The sequence below is a fragment of the Ovis aries genome, chromosome 21, assembly GCF_016772045.2.
Source record: "Ovis aries strain OAR_USU_Benz2616 breed Rambouillet chromosome 21, ARS-UI_Ramb_v3.0, whole genome shotgun sequence".
NCBI lineage: Eukaryota > Metazoa > Chordata > Mammalia > Artiodactyla > Bovidae > Ovis > Ovis aries.
The window spans coordinates 5,439,543-5,459,407 of NC_056074.1; the positions used below are offsets into that span (position 1 = coordinate 5,439,543).

General features: G+C 37.3%; 1 protein-coding gene across 3 annotated transcripts in view; it reads right to left on the reverse strand.

Annotated features, from left to right (window-relative positions):
• FOLH1 (folate hydrolase 1) overlaps positions 1-19,865 on the reverse strand; it is a 75,729-nt gene that overhangs the window by 36,387 nt on the left and 19,477 nt on the right. Inside the window, exons 2-5 of one of the 3 annotated variants that reach the window (XM_060404223.1) lie at positions 17,597-17,672; positions 12,809-12,934; positions 11,396-11,594; positions 7,130-7,223 (exon numbers count right to left, since the gene is read on the reverse strand). In XM_060404223.1, the coding sequence (XP_060260206.1) occupies positions 7,130-7,223; positions 11,396-11,594; positions 12,809-12,934; positions 17,597-17,672 (495 nt within the window). The remainder of the gene's footprint in view (positions 1-7,129; positions 7,224-11,395; positions 11,595-12,808; positions 12,935-17,596; positions 17,673-19,865) is intronic. The other 2 variants (XM_004019389.6, XM_012101586.5) reach the window with 2 other exon arrangements.

Consider the following 19,865-nt stretch of genomic DNA (forward strand, 5'->3'; position numbering starts at 1 on the left):
TAATTTTTTTAATTTAAGTTCTTTATTATTCCTTTAAATTTCATTTTTATAGCCTACTATTACCTTGCAAAAAAAGACCCTATTTTTAAAGCAAATTTCATATATATATGATTTTTAAATTTTGTGATTGATCTTGCTTTGTATTTTTTATATTGTATTTTTGAGAGTCTAACCTTTAGATTTTTAATCTTTGCTTTTTGGTATTTGTTATCAGTTTTGTACCTTTAAGAATCTAATCTCCGGTATCGATTTTCACTTAGGGATGTTATTACTGCCTTGATTGCCCCCTCCCCTTTTGACTCTCCCCCAGGTCACCTTTATCTCCTCCCTCGCCATTCTCTTCTCTACTTAACTATGTGAATCTCTCTGGGTATTCCAGACTGCGGAGAGCACTTAGGGAATTGATTACTGGCTAGATTGCTCTCTCACCTTTTGATTTCCCTCTTCTCCTCCTGGCCACCTCTATTTCCCTCCTCCCTCTTCTTTTATCCATGTAACTCTGTGAACCTCTCTGGGGTATCCTTCAATGTGGAGAATTGTTTCACCATTAACCTAGATGTTTTATCATCTATGCTGTATGGATGGAGAAGTCTTGAAGCTACCATAAGAGAAAGAATGAAAGTCAGAGGCAAGAGGCTTAACTCCAAAACTTGAGAACATAAGACAACTCATGATTCCAGGGAACATTAATAGACAAGAGCTCACCCAAGTCTCCATATCTACACTGAAACCAAGCTCCACCCAAAAGCCAACAAGTTCCAGTGCAAAACATACCACACTAATTCTCCAGCAAAGCATTAAAAGCCCTGAGCATTAAAAGACAGGCTGCCCAAAGCCATGTCAAACACATAGACACCCTAAAACTCATTACTGGACACTTCATTGCACGTCAGACAGAAGAGATTCAGCTCCACCCACCAGAACACAGGTGCAAACTCCCCAAACCAGGAAACCCTGACAAGCCACTAGTCCAACACACCCACCAGGAGCAGGCTTCACAATAAAGAGGAAGCACGAATTCCAGCCTACACTAAGGGCACCCCAAACACAGCAATCCAAAGTGAAAAGGCAGAGAAATATTCAGCAGGTAAAGGAACACGATAAATGCCCACCAAATTTAAACAAAAGAGGAGGAGATAGGAAGTCTACCTGAAAAAGAATTCAGAATAGTGATAGTAAAGATGATCAAAATCTTGAAATCAAAGTGGAATTACAGATAAATAGACTAGAGACAAGGATTGAGAAGATGCAAGAATAACTGAGGCAGAAGATTGGATAAGTGAGGTGGAAGATAGAATGGTGGAAATAAATGAAGCAGAGAGGAAAAAAAGAAAAAAAGAATGTTAAATGCCCCAACATTCAAATCATAGGTGTCCCAGATGGGACAAAAAGAAAGGGTATGAGAAAATACTTGAGATAGTAGTTGAAAATGTTCCTAAAATGTGGAAGGAAATAGTCTCCCAAATCCAAGAAACCCAGAGAGTCCCAAACAGGATAAACCCAAGGTGAAATGCCCCAAGACACATAACAGTCAAACTAATGAAAATCAAACACAAAAAGCAAATATTAAGAGCAGCAAAGGAAAAGCAATAAATAACATACAAGAGGATCCCCATAAGGATAACAGCTGATCTTTCAAAAGAAACTCTTCAGGCCAGAAGGGAATGGCAGGACATATTTAAAGTGATGAAAGAGAAAAAACTACAGTCTAGATTACTATACCCAGCAAGGATCTCATTGAGATAGGAAGGAGAAATTAAAAGCTTTACAGAAAAGCAAAAGCTAAGAGAATTCAGCACCACCAAGCCAGCTCTTCAACAAAGGCTAAAGGATCTTCTCTAGACAGGAAACAAAGAAAGTTTTATAAAATTGAACCCAAAACAACAAAGTAAATGGCAATGGGATCATACTTATCAATAATTACCTTAAATGTAAACAGGTTGAATGCCTCAACCAAAAGACAAAGACTGGCTGAATGGATACAAAAACAAGACACCTATATATGCTAACTACAAGAGATCCACCTCAAATCAAGGGACCCATGCAGACTGAAAGTGAAGGGCAGAAAAAATATTTCACACAAACGGAGACCAAAAGAAAGCAGGAGTAGCAATACTCATATCAGATAAAATAGACTTTGAAATAAAGACCGTGTAAAGCAACAAAGAAGGACACTACATAATGATCAAAGGCTCAATCCAAGAAGAAGTTATAACAATTATAAATATATATGCACACAACATAGAAGCACCTCAATTCGGAAAGCAAATGCTAACAAGTATGAAAAGGGAAATTAATAGTAACAAATAATAGTGGGAGACTTTAATACCACACTTACACCTATGGGTAGATCAACCAAACAGAAAATTAGCAAGGAACCACAACCTTTAAATGATACAATGGACTAGTTAGACCTAATGGATATCTATAGGACATTTCACCCCAAAACAATGAATTTCACCATTTTATCAAGTGCACATGGAATATTCTCTGGGATAGATCACATTCTGGGCCATAAATCTAGCCTTGGTAAATTCAAAAAATTGAAAGCATTTCAAGCATGTTTCCTGATCATAATGCAGTAAGATTAGATGTCAACTACAGGGAAAAAAACTATTAACAATACAAACACATGGAGGCTAAGCAACACACTTCTGAATAACCAACAAATCACGGAAGAAATCAAAAAGGAAATCAAAATATTCATGGAAACAAGTGAAAATGAAAACACAACAACCCAAAACATATGGGGTTCAGTAAAAGCAGTGCTAAGAGGAAGGTTCATAGCAATACAAGCTTACCTAAAGAAAAAAGAGAAAATCAAATAAATGCCCTAACTCTACACCTAAAACAACTAGAAAGAGAAGAAATGAAGAACCCCAAAGTTAGTAGAAGGAGAGAAATCATAAAAATCAGAGCAAAAATAAATGAGAAAAAAATAAAGGGGACTATAGCAAAAATCAACAAAACTAAAAGCTGGTTCTTTGAGAAGATAAATAAAATAGACAAACCATTAGCCAGACTCATCAAGAAACAAAGGGATAAGAATCAAATCAACAAAATTAGAAATGAAAATGGAGAGATCACAACAGACAACACAGAAATACAAAGGCTCATAAGACACTACTATCAGCAATTATATGCCAATAAAATGGATAATTTGGAAGAAATGGACAAATTCTTAGAAAAGTATAACTATCCAAAACTGAACCAGGAAGAAACATAAAATCTTAACAGACCCATCACAAGCAGAGAAATCAAAAATATTCCAACAAACAAAAGCCCAGCACCAGATGGCTTCACAGGCGAATTCTAACGAAATTTAGAGAAGAGCTAAAACCTATCCTACTCAAACTCTTCCAGAAAATTGCAGAGGAAGGTAAACTCCCAAACTCATTCTATGAGGCCACCATCACTCTAATACCAAAACCAGACAGAGATGCCACAAAAAAGAAAACTACAGGCCAATATCACTGATGAACATAAATGCAAATATCCTTAACAAAATTCTAGCAAACAGAATCCAACAACATATTTAAAAGATCATACATCATGACCAAGTGAGCTTTATGCCAAGGAAGCAAGGATTCTTCACTATTCACAAATCAATCAATGTGATACACCACATAGCAAATTGAAAGATAAAAACCATATGATTATCTCAATAGATGCAGAGAAAGCCTTTGACAAAATTCAAAACCCATTTATGATAGAAACTCCCCAGAAAGCAGGCACAGAAGGAACATACCTCAACATAATAGAAACCCATATGATAAACCCACAGCAAACATTATTCTTAGTGGTGAAAACTGGAAAGCATTTCCCCTAAAATCAGGAACAAGACAAGGGTGCCCACTCTCACCACTACTATTCAACACAGTTTTGGAAGTTTTAGCCACAGCAATTAGGGAAGAAAAAGAAATAAAAGGAATCCAGATTGGAAAAAAAGAAATAAAACTCTCACTATTTGCAGATGACAAGATTCTCTGCATAGAAAACGCTAAAGATACCACCGGAAAATTACTAGACCTAAGCAATGAATATAGTAAAGTTGCAGGATATAAAATTAATACACAGAAATCCCTTGCATTCCTATACACTAACAATGAGATGACATAAAGAGAAATTAAGGAAACAATCCCATTCACCATTGTGACAAACAGAATAAAATACTTAGGAATAAATTTACTAAATAAACAAAAGAACTATACATAGAAAACTATACAACACTGATGAAAGAAATCAAAGATGATACAAATAGATGGAGAAATGTACCATGTTCATGGATCTGAAGAATCAATATAGTTAAAATGAGTACACTACCCAAAGCAATCTATAGATTCAATGCAATCCCTATCAAGCTACCCATGGGATTTTTTCACAGAACTAGAACAAATAATTTCACGAATTGTATGGAAATGTAAAAAAACTCAAATAGCCAAAGAAATCTTGAGAAAGAAGAATGGAACTGGAGGAATCAACCTGCCTGTCCTTAAACTCTACTACAAAGCCACAGTCATCAAGACAGTATGGTACTGGCACAAAGACAGAAATATAGATCAGTGGAACAAAATAGAAAGCCCAGAGATAAATCCACACACCTATGGACACCTTATCTTTGACAAAGGGGGAAAACACATACAATGGAGAAAAGACAATCTGTTTAACAAGTGGTGCCGGAAAACGGGTCAACCACTTGTAAAAGAATGAAACTACAACACTTTCTAACACCATACACAAAAATAAACTCAAAATGGATTAAAGATCTAAATATATGACCAGAAAAAATAAAACTCCTAGAGGAAAACATAGACAAAACACTCTCTGACATAAATCACAGCAGGATCCTCTATGATCCACCTCCCAGAGTAATAGAAATAAAAGCAAAAATAAACAAATGGGACCTAATTAAACTTTAAAGCTTTTGCACAATGAAGGAAACTATAAGCAAGGTGAAAAGACACCCTTCAGAATGGGAGAAAATAATAGCAAATGAAGCAAATGACAAAGAATGTCAAAAATATACAAGCAGCTCATGCAGCTCAATACCAGAAAAATAAATGACCCAATAAAAAAATGGGCCATAGAAATAAACAGACATTTCTCCAAAGAAGACATACTGATGGCTAACAAACACATGAAAAGATGCTCAACATCACTCATTATCAGAGAAATGCAAATCAAAACCACAATGAGGTACCATTTCACGACAGTCAGAATGGCTGCAATCCAAAAGTCTACAAGCAATAAATGCTGGAGAGGATGTGGAGAAAAAGAAACCCTCTTACACTGTTGGTGGAAATGCAAACTAGTACAGCCACTATGGAGAACAGTGTGGAGATTCCTTAAAAAACTGGAAATAAAACTGCCTTATGACCCAGCAATCCCACTACTGTGCATACACACCAAGGAAACCAGAATTGAAAGAGACATGTGTACCGCAATGTTCACTGCAGCAATGATTATAATAGCCAGGACATGGAAACAACCTAGATGTCCATCAGCAGACGAATGGATAAGAAAGCTGTGGTACATATACACAATGGAGTATTACTCAGCCATTGAAAAGAATCCATTTGAATCAGTTCTAATGAGGTGGATGAAACTAGAGCCTATTATACAGAGTGAAGTAAGCCAGAAAGAAAAACACCAATACAGTATAATAATGCATATATATGGAATTTAGAAAGATGGTAACGATAACCCTGTATGCAAGACAGCAAAAGAGATACAGATGTATAGAACAGTCTTTTGGACTCTGTGGGAGAGGGTGAGGGTAGGATGATTTGGGAGAATGGCAATGAAACATGTATAATATCATATATGAAACAAATCGCCAGTCCTGGTTCAATGCATAATACGGGATGCTTGGGGCTGGTGCACTGGGATGATCCAGAGGGATGGTATAGGGAGGGAAGTGGGAGGGGGGTTCAAGATGGGGAACACGTGTATACCCGTGGAGGATTCATGTTGATATATGGCAAAACCAATACAATATTGTAAAGTAATTAACCTCCAATTAAAATAAATAAGTTTATATTAAAAAATGTCTACAAACAATAAATGCTGGAGTGGGTGTGGAGCAAAGAGAACCTTCTTACACTGTTGGTGGGAATGCAAACTAGTACAGCCACTATGGAGAACAGTGTGGAGATTCCTTAAAAAACTGGAAATAGAATTGCCATATGACCCAGCAATCCCACTGCTGGGCATACACACCAAGGAAACCAGAATTGAAAGAGAAACATGTACCCCAATGTTCATCGCAGCACTGTTTACAATAGCCAAGACATGGAAGCAACCTAGATGTTCATCAGCAGACGAATGGATAAGAAAGCTGTGGTACATATACACAATGGACTATTACTCAGCTATTAAAAAGAATGCATTTGAGCCAATACTAATGAGTGGATGAAACTAGAGCCTATCATATAGAGCGAAGTAAGTCAGAAAGAAAACCACCAATACAGTATATTAATGCATATATCTGGAATTTAGAAGTATGGTAACAATGACCCTATATGCCAGAGAGCAAAAGAGACACAGATAAAAAGAACAGACTTTTGGACTCTGTGGGAGAAGGTGAGGGTGGGATGATTTGAGAGAACAACATTGAAACATGTGTATTATCATATGTGAAATGGATTGCCAGTCCAGGTTCGACGCATGATACAGGGTGCTCAGGGCTGGTGCACTGGGACAACCCAGAGGGATGAGATGTGGAGGGAGGTAGGAGGGGGCTTCAGGATGGGCTTCATGTACACCCGTAGATGATCCATGTCAGTGTATGGCAAAAACCTTTACATTTTGTAATTAGCCTCTAATTAAAATAAATTAATTTTTTTAAACTAAAAAAAAAAAAAAGCACAGTGGATCAAATGATTATTACAATCCCTGAAGTTGATGATCTGGAAAGACTCACTTTCATGATGGTATTTCACTTTAATAGCAGCGTTTAAAGCAAATCCCAGATTATAATCACTGTTGTATAAAACGGTGATAAAATTATATATTCCACCCACCACAGAGAACTTCGGTATGGAATAATGAAGATAAAAGCATGACACCTGAAGAATGTTGGTAAAGAGAATTACTCAAATAGCCATCTGCTTGTTTCTTACAAACTTACTCCAGGAGCTTCTGTGCATCATAGTATCCAATTGGATGAACAGGAATATTTGGAAGACCAACAGCCTCTGCCATTTCACGTCTATAAGCATATTCTGAAAAAGTTGAACATATTTCTAATAAAAATGGAGTCCCTTTCAAAACTCTGTAAATCACACTAACGTGAAAGTCACTGTCACGTCTGACTCTTTGCAACTCCAGGGGCTATACAGTCCATGGAATTCTCCAGGCTAGGATACTGGAGTGGGTAGCCTTTCCCTTCTCCAGGGGATCTTCCCAACCCAAGAATCAAACCCAGATCTCCCACACTGCAGAATTCTTTACCAGCTGAGCCAAATCACACTAAAACACACTTTTAAATTTCACATACTAAAACTGTTAAAATTAAAAAGACAGTGTCAAATGTTAACAAAAAATGTGCTGCAACTGAAACTCTCTTACATTTCTTCTAAGAGTATATATACTCTTTACAATCACTTTAAACAACTTCTTTGAAAATTAATGTTATGCAGAAAATTATACCCTATGGCACAACAACTACATTCTTAGTATCTACCCAAGAAAGATAGAAACGTATGTTCACAGAAAGACCTGCACCAAACTACTCATAGCGGCTGAATCTCAGTAGCCAATACTGGGAACCATCCTGCTGTTCATAAATAGGAGAATGAATAAGCAATTTATAGAGGAGTCTCATAACAGAATTCTATTCAGCAGGTAAAGGGAAGGAACTATCAATACACACAATGACATGACTAATCTCTACTTGTTATACTAAGTGAATGCAGCAAAACAAATGATGAGGAAAAAAACCACAAATTTTTCTATGACAAGACAATTAAACTAAGAAGGAAAAAGGATAACGTGCTCTGTTTGTGGCAGTCTTTGCAAGTGTGAAATGTGCGTCTGCAGAGTACATTAACCAGACCTCCTCAAAGTAGAATAATATTAACCTCTGAGATAAATGGATCCTTTCTTATGATGTCAGTATTGACACTTTAAGGTTAATATTTCTTTTTCACACCATACATGGAGTCGTATTGACCAAAGGCTTATTCTATACATGCGTTACTGGATCAAAATATCTTTGGTCAACTTTATGTACAAATCTAATCTGCCAGTATGATGCATAAATTCTTTTGTCAAAAACGGATAAAATTGCATCTCTAATTCCCGACCAGTGGAATAGTCTCAGAGCTTCTGAGAATCTGTTCCCTGGGTTATACTCCTCAGTTTGGCATAAATAACATTCTCTTTTCTTTCTTCTTAGCTTGACTGTTACTTGATTTTCTGTCAACACACAAAAGAACAGATATAATCTGAATCAATTTATATGAAGTTCAAAACCAAACTAGTGAATGACAGAAGATATCAGAAAATGGCTGCTTCTGGGGGTGGGGCTATGGTAAAAACTGACCAAAAATGGGCACCAGAGAACTTTCTGAAGTCACAGAAATGTCCTATATCTTATTTCGAGTGACAGAGATACATACAACTTTTTTAATTTAGTGAATTAATGCTTAAGATCTTTGCATGTTATTACATGTAAACTCTACCTCAAAATAAAAACACACATCCTGTCATTTCTCCAGATTTAAGAAAAATAAAAGCTATTCTTCCATTTTTTTCTCCAAAATTTCAAATCATAAGAAATTTATTGTTAATGTTCGGCTGCTCAGTCATGTCCAACTCTTTGCAACCCCATGGACTGCAGTATGCCAGGTTTCCCTGTCCTTCACCAACTCCCAGAGCTTGCTCAAACTCATGTCCATTGAGTCAGTGATGCCATCCAATCATCTTGTCCTCTGTCATCCCCTTCTCCTCCTGCCTTTATTCTTTCCCAGCATCAGTCTTTTCCAATGAGTTGGCTCTTCACATGATATGGCCAAAATATTGGAGCTTCAGCTCTACCATCAGTCCTTCCAATGAATATTCAAGGTTGATTTCCTGTAGGATTGACTGGTTTGACTTCCTTGCAGTCCAAGAGACTCTCAGGAGTCTTCTCCAACACTAAAGTTCAAAAGCATCAATTCTTCCACACTCAGCCTTCTTTACTATCCAACTTTCACATCCATTCATGACTAGTGGAAAAACCAGAGCTTTGACTAGACACACCATAGTTGGCAAAGTAATGTCTCTGCTTTTGAATACGCTGTCTAGGTTGGTCATAGCTTTTCTTCCAAGGAGCAAGCATCTTTTAATTTCATGGCTGCAGTCACCATCTGCAGTGATTTTGGAGCCCAAGAAAATAAAATCTGCCTCTGTTTCCATCTATTTGCCATGAAGGGATGGGACCAGGTGCCATGATCTTAGCTTTTTGAATGTTGAGTTTTAAGTCAGCTGTGTCACTCTCCTCTTTCACCTTCATCAAAAAACTTTTAGTTCCTCTTTGCTTTCTGCCACTAGGGTGGTGTCATCTGTGTATCTGAGGTTATTGATATTTCTCCCAGAAATTTTGATTCCAACTTGTGCTTCATTTAGTCTGGCATTTCACATGATGTACTCTGCATATAAGTTAAGTAAGCAAGGTGACAACATACAATCTTGATGTACTCCTTTCCCAATTTGGAACCAGTCTGTTATTCCATGTCTGTTTCCAAATGTTGCTTCTTGACCTGTATACAGGTTTCTCAGGAGGAAGGTAAGGTGGTCTGGTATTCCCATCTCCTTCATAATTTTCCAGTTTGTTGTGATCCACATAGTCAAAGGTCTTAGTGTAGTCAATGAAGCAGAGGTAAATGTTTTTCTGGAATTCTTTTGATGTAGGTGATTGTAAAAGCTAGTCTTTTTATGGCAAAATGACATAATAATACATTATATGGGATTTTTTTAATTTAGAGCAATAATCAAAAAAGGGCAATGAATAGATAAAATAACATTGACAAAATGTATTCATTATCTCTAATTTTTATGTCAGAACTATTCCATAATAAAGAGTGAAATTAAAAGAAAAATAAGAAAGAATAGGGCACAAAAGGGAATTCAACAAATGGAAGCCTCATAGGGATAACATTTCTACAATATCATCTTTTAAATCTGAGTATAGTAAACAGAAATATTCCAGTTAATCTTATTTTATGTTCATAATTTTAGCTTTGTATAACAAACAGAGCTTAGGAGAAGCTGCATTTTTTACAACTTGGCAATAAAAAGGCTAAGTTAGTAAAGTAAAAAACTATGACAATGTACTATGTTCAAAAATTTACAAAGGCAAACACATAAGCTTTAAAGGAGTCTACAATTAGATAGAATCCCAGATGAAAAATAAATATGGAAATACCACCAATACTTTGGTAACCTACTTTATCCAAGTTATAAACTTTTATTAATTTTAAACCACACAAACTAAATGATGATGGATTTTTAAAATGTCATCAAATAGCTGAGTACATTAAAAATATGCTCCAAGTTCCCTTGTTAATGATCTACTATTATATAGCAGGGCATTTCAGCGTAAGACAAATACATGGACTCTGGAGCCAGATAATCTGAATTTGAATCCCCACTCCTCACTTAATGGTGCAATGAACAAGGCAGACTGTTTACTTCTTTCTGGTTTCACATTCCCCCTCTGTCAAGCAGAAATAATAATACAACAAAGCTTATAGGGTCGTTAATGCATTTAAAAGCTAGAATTTTGGAAACACTCCTTGAAAGTGATCACTATTGTCTTTACACAGTAATGACACAAGAAGCATTTTCCAGACTCTGTATTCAAAATATGCCATTTCATGGATTTACATGATTCGTTTTACTGTCCCTTATCTACAATTAGAAATTTTTAAAAAATGTGAAATCCATTAATTGGGAGAGGGCATTTATTAATACTTGGCAACAAAACATGAGCTGATATAAACTAATTTGGCAGCAAGATCTGACTTGAGCAGACAGGAGGCTATTTATATTATTTATGTACCCTCTACTTAAAATGATTATTCATACATGTTTTACTGTAAAATATTTACATGCTTGCTTTCCACATTTTGTCCCAGCCTATGTGAATGTTATGCAGTAAGGTATATGCACCATCTTACTTTTAAATATCTAAAAATGTCTGCATTTCAAAACCTACCAGATGCAATGGTTCCAAACAAGGGATAAGGGACCTAAACCAATAATTTTCCGACTTCAAAACCCTTTAATTTATTTTTAGAGGCAAAGACAGTAAGAAAATGACATACTTTATCTTTTTGTCTAAGGAAATCTTTTGATAAAATCACTTCAAAATGTTAAAAGTTTCTGTGAGGATTGAAGCCTGATCACTCACCATTTGCCGGGTAGCCAGGTGTGAGAGGGTCCCCTGCACCATTAAGATTTAAGATATTTCCACGCTGAACACCACCTCCAGGAAGATTCCAACCATCCGGATAGGCCTCCACCCCGGGAGCAAAGTAATCAGCAGGATCTGAGTACAAAATGATCCCTCTGGCCCCAGCTAGCTGGGCATTTTTAACCTGGAAAACAGTCTTTCTTATTTTAGGTTGGTTATTTGAAATTACACTTAAATAAGTAGCTAAAACTTATCTTCAGTCCTTACCTTTAATCCTTATGCTTACAACAAAGGACATCTCACAGAGAGTTGGTTTTGTCTTTTTCTTATGCAAGCTCTAAGACCTATTTCCAGGGCTGGATTAGCGCTTGGAGCAGATTTTTTTAAATGTACATATCAGTGGTAACAGGTACCTGCTGTTTCCTTCCTCTCTAGTCTAGAAGCACAGTAAGCAAGTAGATTTCACAGACTAGATTCCCATTTCTTCTATGGTTGAAAGAGAATATTTTTTATATTAATTTCCCACAAAAGAGGGGGAAAAAAAATCAAGTGCTCTATGCGCTCAGTCACTCAGTCGTATCTGATTCCTTGTGACCCCATGGTCTGTACCCACCAGGCGCCTCTCAGGTAAGAATACTGGAGTGGGCTGCATTTCCTACTCCAAGGGATCTTCCCGACCCAGCAATCAAACTCCTATCTCTGGCATCTCCTGCACTGGCAGGCACAATCCTTATCACTATACTACCTGGGAAGCCCCAGATCAAGTGCTGGTAACTTTCAAAACTGCTGTGTATAGACTGGCTTGTCTCATTACCTCTAACAAAGAATTAACACCAAAATTTAACTTAGTAAATATTTTCAAAGATAATATTTAAAGATACTAAAGACTAACAACAAATCCAATGCACGCTACTTCACAGACCACAGGGACAATGTGTAGGTATGGAAAAACCTGTGCTGTTCTCCTTGAACTTCTACACTGGCCAAATTCCAATGACCCAGTTTAAAACCTGCCTATAAACCAGCCCATGTACCCTCCCTATTAGGCGGGAATGGTAAAGAGTATGGGAAAATCATGGTCATCAAAAAAATTGCAAGGATGTGGCTCTACCCATGTAAGATACAATACGAAAAACAGAAAGCGTTAGTCCTTCAGTCATGTCTGACTCTCTGTGACCATATGGGCTGCAGACCACCAGGCTCTTCTGTCCATGGGATTCCCCAGGCAAGAACACTGGAGTGAGTAGCCATTCCCTTCTCCAGGGGATCTCCCTGAGCCTGGGATTGAACCCAGGTCTCCTGCATTGCAGGCAGATTCTTTACCTGTCCCAGCCACCAGGAAAGCCCAAGATACAATATAACTTTTTATTTTTATTGAAAAGAAAAACAAAGAGTTGTTATTGTTTTTACCTTATTTCCTCTGAAAATTTTCCCATATCTGGCAATCAGAATCTTCCCAGAGCAATTGATTTTCATGTCCCGCTCTAGTTTAAAGAAGTCTTCAGTTTGTGCATAGTTAACATACACTAGGTCACCCTGTTGAGAACATAGATGACTTAGTACAAGAAAGATTTCATAAAGAGGTTTCTCAGCATGAAGACTGTTTTGCGTTTTTGAAAGAGCAAAGAAGCAAGACGACGTAAGAGGGTCAAAAAGCCTCTGATAAGAGATTCAAGGGAGAAATGAACTTGAATTGAGAAGGCAATTAGCTGGATAGAGACTTATTAATTAAATATTAAGTTTGTTTATGTCAATGTCTCCTCCGTAGTGACTATAAAACTATAGAGAAGCATTCCCCAGGAAAATGCACATAAACGTACACACTGTCCTGTGCAATTTGGAGGGGGCCAGGCACCCTAAGGTTAAAAAGCCCTTCAAGAGAGCTTTATTGTCTTTGAAGTATATTCACAATGCATCTTCACACAACCAGGTAGGAAATAATTGTCAGGTAATGCCACTACTTTACAAATTTGGCTTCATATCATTATAATGATCACAAGCAAGTCATCTGTAAAATGGCCTGTTAGATTAGATCAGTGTTCTTCACGTACTTTTTTTTTTTTTTTTTTTGCTTACCTATTTCTTAAAAATTAATTTGGAAAGCAATGTATCTCTCCTTTATTTTTAGGTTCACATCTGAAATTGTTTGTCATATCTTTAAGTTGCCATAAAGAATATAATTTCCAGAACATTATAAATATTAACATTTTCAGAAGCAATTTTACCTCTTTTATTTATATCCAAAAGAATTTAAGTAATATAATGATTTATTATTCAACATCATTCAACAACATTGTAAAGCCACACTTTTAAGTCAGAACTTTATCATCAAGTTTTCTCCTTGAACTCATATTTTCCCCCTTGCCTAAAGCATCTTACTATATATACTAAGGTGATAGCAGGGTGTCCTGCCTAGATTCCTCTTCACTGAAGATGTCCTTGCTCCAGAGAAGAAGGCTCTCTGCAGGCCATCTTCAAAGTCAGCCCTTGCTCAAGACCAGCTACACACAGCCACTCTGCTCGAGGTCATGCCCTTCCAGACATGCTCAATGACTGATCCATGTGGGTCATCTCTGTCTAGTCCAGTCCAGGGCATTCTGAAGGGCTATTCTGACTCCAGAACAGCCCACTGGGTCAGTTGAGGCTGTCCTTGAACTATCATTGACGTGCAATTTCTCCCTCTGTGTGTTCCAGCTTCCTTCCCATCCCTGCCACAGATATTGATCCCAAGAGAACACTCCTTAATTAACATCTAGCATGGCAAATTCCATTTCAGTTTCTGCTGCCTAGAAATCTGGATAATGCTTGTAAATCTTAATCACTGCCAAACCTGCCTTGATTAAGAATGCATGTGTACAGTGTTTAAAAATATTTATTCCCTATGGTAAGCTGTACATGTTAGGAAAATTCTTCAAGTAACTTACTATTATAATTATTAGCAGTATCAAAGTGAGTCTAAGCAACATTACAAACTTTTATAAACAATGCCTAAGCATAAAATTTTGCTTGAAATACAATTTTCAGTGCTATGGGATGTTAAAACATTTGGTCATGGATCTATGGATGAATAAATTATTACCAGAATAAGTCAGGACTATCAGTAGTTCTATTCACATTTCTCATTGTTAGACATATTTTGAGAAATTTTAGGATATGAATGAAAAAAATGTTGTTATGGAATTTTCCCTGAATTATTTTAACTCTTTCCAAGTTAAAACCCCTAAATCTCACACTGATCTGTTATCCAAGTTAATTCTAATGGTATTAGCTGGAAACTCAATTAGTCTCATCTTTAATTTTGTTCAACTATAAACCATTTAACTTGACAAATTTATGTCACCTAGCTATTAGAATCTTTTACTAGCATCTCTTTGTTTGGAGGCCTAGAGATTTTTTTTTCTACAACTCAGAGATGTTTCAGGATGGATGAGTGATATTTCTCATTCATAGAATAAGAAATAAATAATTGTAAATCAGGGAGGTGGGAACAGGGGACCAGCAGAGCCTTACCACAGGCTAGTTCTCAATTCCATGAAGGGTCCACTGAGAAACAAATAATGCAACTGTTTTATTTTAAATGATCCTATATCTGCCTTTGGAAAATCTTTACATACCCTAGTGTTTGAAGTCCCCATCCTACACTATTTCTAATATCCTATTCCTGTCTCATGCTATTTCTAGTATTCCATCATTTTATTTTGGTTATTGTTTTCCTCTTGACTATGTCTCATAACATGTGCACAACAAATTTATAATGTATTGCAATAAGGTTGTTTCCAAGATGACTCTCGGATTCCTTCCACAAATACGTTGAAGACATATCATTCTAGGAACTGCAGATACAGAGAATCCCTGTCTTTGAAGAAACTTACGTTCATGTGGAAGTCAGAGACAATAAATCATAAAAGTAATAAGCAAATTGTATACAATATTAAAAGGTGATGACTTCTATAGAGAAAAAAAATTAAGTTTAAATATAGTAAGCAAACGGACCTTGTACTCAGTTGCATGCAATTTCAAAAAAAAAAGAAGAGGAAAGCTTATTGAGAAAGTGACATTTGAATCTTTGCTTCAGGAAAAGGATTACTTTTAGCTATTATTTTTCTTCCCAAGATTGATGCAAGATTAACAAAGTATTGATGATAGCACTGTATGTCTGGTTTATAATCATTAGCCTTCCCTAGAGCACACTTTTATGCCAACCGTGAATACACAGCCATTAACCAATTTGGTTCCAGTGAATTCTGTTTAGCATAAATGTTCTACTTGACATTTATTCATATTTAATATCACCAACTTTGGGAAAACTGACTACTTCTTTAAATGCCTGTAAATTGTAGCTACCTTTTAATCTGCACATCTCACAAGACAAATTAGGATGCAGAAGGGACAGGAGAAGAAATTAGTTTGAAAATGACAGAAGACTTTGAAAATGAAAACAAGTGTGGGCAGACAAGTCCTCTTGGCACTTCACAAATGCAAGCTGTCATTGCTAGTTAGAAAAAATCTTTGTTTTCAGACAATGACCTTCTTGTAAAATTTACACTGCACAATTGTTCTATAACTGGAAATAATTAACAATGTTGCACTGTTAGAATTTTCCATTTCTTTCAAGCTCCCATCTTCCTGCTCTTGTTAATAGAGATAGAATTGGGACATAAGACCAATGGTTCTCAAAGCATGGTTCCTGAACCCAGAGTCAATACCATCTAGGACCTTACCAGAAACAAACCCTCAGGCTTCACCCAAGATTTAGTGACATTTAGGGGGTGTGAATCAGAATCTGTGTTTTATAAGCCCTCTAGATTATTGTGATACAAGCTAAGTTCAAGAACCACTGAATTAAACTATAATTACAGACACTGTTGAATTGCTAGTTCCAAATAACCTAAAGCAGAACTTCTCTGATAGCTCAGTTGGTAAAGAACATGCCTGCAACAGGAGACCCCAGTTCAATTCCTGGTTTGGGAAAATCCTCTGGAAAAGGGATAGGCTACCCACTCCCATATTCTTGAGCTTCCCTTGTGGCTCAGCTGGTAAAGAATCCACTTGCAATGTGGGAGACCTCGGTTCGATCCCTGGGTTGGGAAGATCCCATGGAGAAGGGAAAGGCTACCCTCTCCAATATTCTGGCCTGGAGAATTCCATGGACTGTATAGTCCATGGGGTCGCAAAGAGTAGGACACGACTGAGCCACTTTCACTTTCAGAGGATTCAGACGTAGATCCACAGACTGCGTGTGCTTAGTCACTTAGTTAAGAGCAGGATCCTCTGTCCATAGGGATTCTCCAGGCAAGAATACTGGAGTGGGCAGCCTATCCCTTCTCCAGGGAACTTCTCACCCAGGAATCGAACCAGGGTCTCCTGCATTGCAGGTGGATTCTTTACCAGCTGAGCTACATGAGATCCATAGATGCTCACACTGAAATATCCTAAGAACACATACAGACATACATAATTAAAAAATAAAACACTCCACTGCCTGGGTTATACGTAATCCAATGAAACACACCAGCCAGCAAACCATTTTAGTATTTGGACATACACAAGTTCTTGGAGATTCCCTTGGAGAATCACATGTATCTTCCAGTCTCCCACTAATGTAGAAGAGTTTAAATCTACTTGAAAGAAATGAGTTAATCATCTCTATAATATAATTTTCTTATGAGTAAAATAATTCTGTCATAACTGGACAGTTGCATTTCAAAGAATCAAACTGGACCACTTTCTCACACCATTAAAAAAAATTTCAAAACGGATTAAAGAGTTATATGTAAGACCTGAAACAATAAAACATCTAGAAGAAAACATAGGCAGCCCACTCTTTGACATCTGTCTTAGCAATATATTTTCTTTTTGGATAGGTCTCCTCAGGCAAGGGAAACAACAGCAAAAGTAAACAAATGGGATGACCTCAAACTAAAAAGTTTTGCACAACAAAGGGAACTAACTCTTAATACAACTAAAAGGCTGCCTACTGAATGGGAAAATGTATTTGCAAATGATACATCTGATGAGAGGCTAATATCCAAAATATACAAAGAATATAAACAAACAACCCGACTGAAAAAATGGACAGAAAATGGAATAGTCATTTTTCCAAAGAAGACATACAGATCGCCAACAGGCACATGAAAAGATGTTCAACATCATTAACCATCAGGGAAATGAAACCTAAAACCACAATGAGGGACTTACTTTCCAAGCAGTCCAGTGGTTAACACTCTGTGGTTCCACTGAAGGGGCACAGGTGTGGTCCCTGGTCAGGGGGGAGCTAAGATCCCACATGTTGTGAGGCACAACCAAAAAAAGAAAAAACACAGTGAGATATCACCTTACACCTATCAGAATGGCTATCACCAAAATGACAACAAATGATGTGATGGTGAGGATGCAGAGAAAAGGGAACACTCTGGCACAGTTGGTAGGCTTCCCAGGTGGCTCCATGGTAAAGAATCTGCCTGTCAATGCAGGAAATACAAGAAAAGATCCCTGAGTCAGGAAGATCCCTTGGAGGAGGAAATGGCAACCCACTCCAGTATTCTTGCCTGGAAAATCCCATAGACAAAGAAGCTTGGCAGATTACATAGGGCTGCCAAGAGTCAGACATAACTGAGCACACACACACACTGGCATGGGCAGTTGCTATGGAAAACAGCATGGTGGTCCCCTCCAAAATTAAAAAATAGAACTGCCGTACAATGCAGGAATTCCACTCTTGGGGAATATCCAATCCTGGGGTATTTATCAGAAAACAAAAACACCAATTCAAAAAGACACATGCAACCCTATGTTCACTGCATCATCATTTACAATAGTCAAGAAATGGAAGCAACTTAAACTCCCATCAAGGAAGAGAGATAAAGAAGATGTGGTAAATATAATCTACAATGCAATATTACTCGGCCATAAGAAGAATGAAACCTTGTCATTTGCATCAACACGGATGGACCTAGAGGGTATTCAGCTGAGTGAAATTAGTCAGAATAAGAAAGACAAATACCTGATCACTTGACTTATATGTGGAATCTAAAAAACACATGAATAAACGAAGCAAAACAGGAACAGTCATAACTACCAACTAAGCTGGTAGTTGCCAAAGGGGAGGAAGTGAGAGGATGAGAGAAATACGTGAGGGAGATTGAGAAGTATAAACTTCCAGTTACAAAACAAAGAAACAGGTATGAAATGTACTGTCTGGAGAATATAATCAGTAACTATTAATATATCATCTTTGTGTAGTGATAGATGGTAGCTAGACTCATTGTAGTGATCATTTGGAAATATACAAAAATAATGAATCATGTTGTATAACTGAAACTAACAAAGTGTTAATGGGTCAACTGTACTTCAAAAACAAATGCATAGAGATCAGATCTGTGGTTACCAGAGACGGAGGGTGTCCAGTACAGGGTACTGGACAAAGGCAGTTCACGGGTATAAACTTCCAGTTAGTACTAGACTTGAAATGTACAACATGGTAGATAAAATTAATTCTGCTGTATCTAATATATGAAAGTTGTCAAGAGAGGAAATCCTAAGAGTTTTAATCACAAGAAAAAATTTTTTTTCTGTTTCTTTGTATCTTTATCACTAAATTTATTGTCATAATTTTGTCATGATGTATGTAAAGTCAACTCATTATGTTGTGTATCTTAAGTTCATTTAGCTTGTTTAGTTGCTGAGTCGTATCTGACTCTTGCCACCCCGTGGACTCTAGCCCACCGGGCTCCTCTGTCCATGGGATTCTCCAGGCAAGAATACTATAGTGGGTTGCCACTTCCTTCTGCAGGGGATCTTCCTGATACAGGGATCGAGCCCATGTCTTCTGCATTGCAGGCAAATTCTTCACTACTGAGCCACAGGGAAAGCCCCAAACTTATATCTTATTGACATACCAATTATATCTCAGTAAAACTAGAGTCCCTTGGACTGCAAGGAGATCCAACCAGTCCATTCTGAAGGAGATCAGCCCTGGGATTTCTTTGGAAGCAATAATGCTAAAGCTGAAACTCTAGTACTTTGGCCACCACATGCAAAGAGTTGACTCATTGGAAAAGACTCTGATGCTGGGAGGGATTGGGGGCAGGAGGAGAAGGGGACGACAGAGGATGAGATGGCTGGATGGCATCACCGACTTGATGGACATGAGTTTGAGTGAACTCCGGGAGCTGGTGATGGGCAGGGAGGCCTGGCGTGCTGCGATTCATGGGGTCGCAAAGAGTCAGACATGACTGAGCAACTGAACTGAGCTGAAAACTAGAAGAAAACAAATGAAAAAACAACAAGAAACAAAAAACAATGTACAAAAACTAATCGGGGAATTTTCATTGATTATAGAGTAAACCCACAAACTAATGAGCACTTATCTTATAAAACTCGGTCTTCCCAGCCAGAAATATGATCTTCTTTATACGTAATATTGTCACTGCTCAAAAAATTTCACTGTTCTTCAACCAGTTCACAC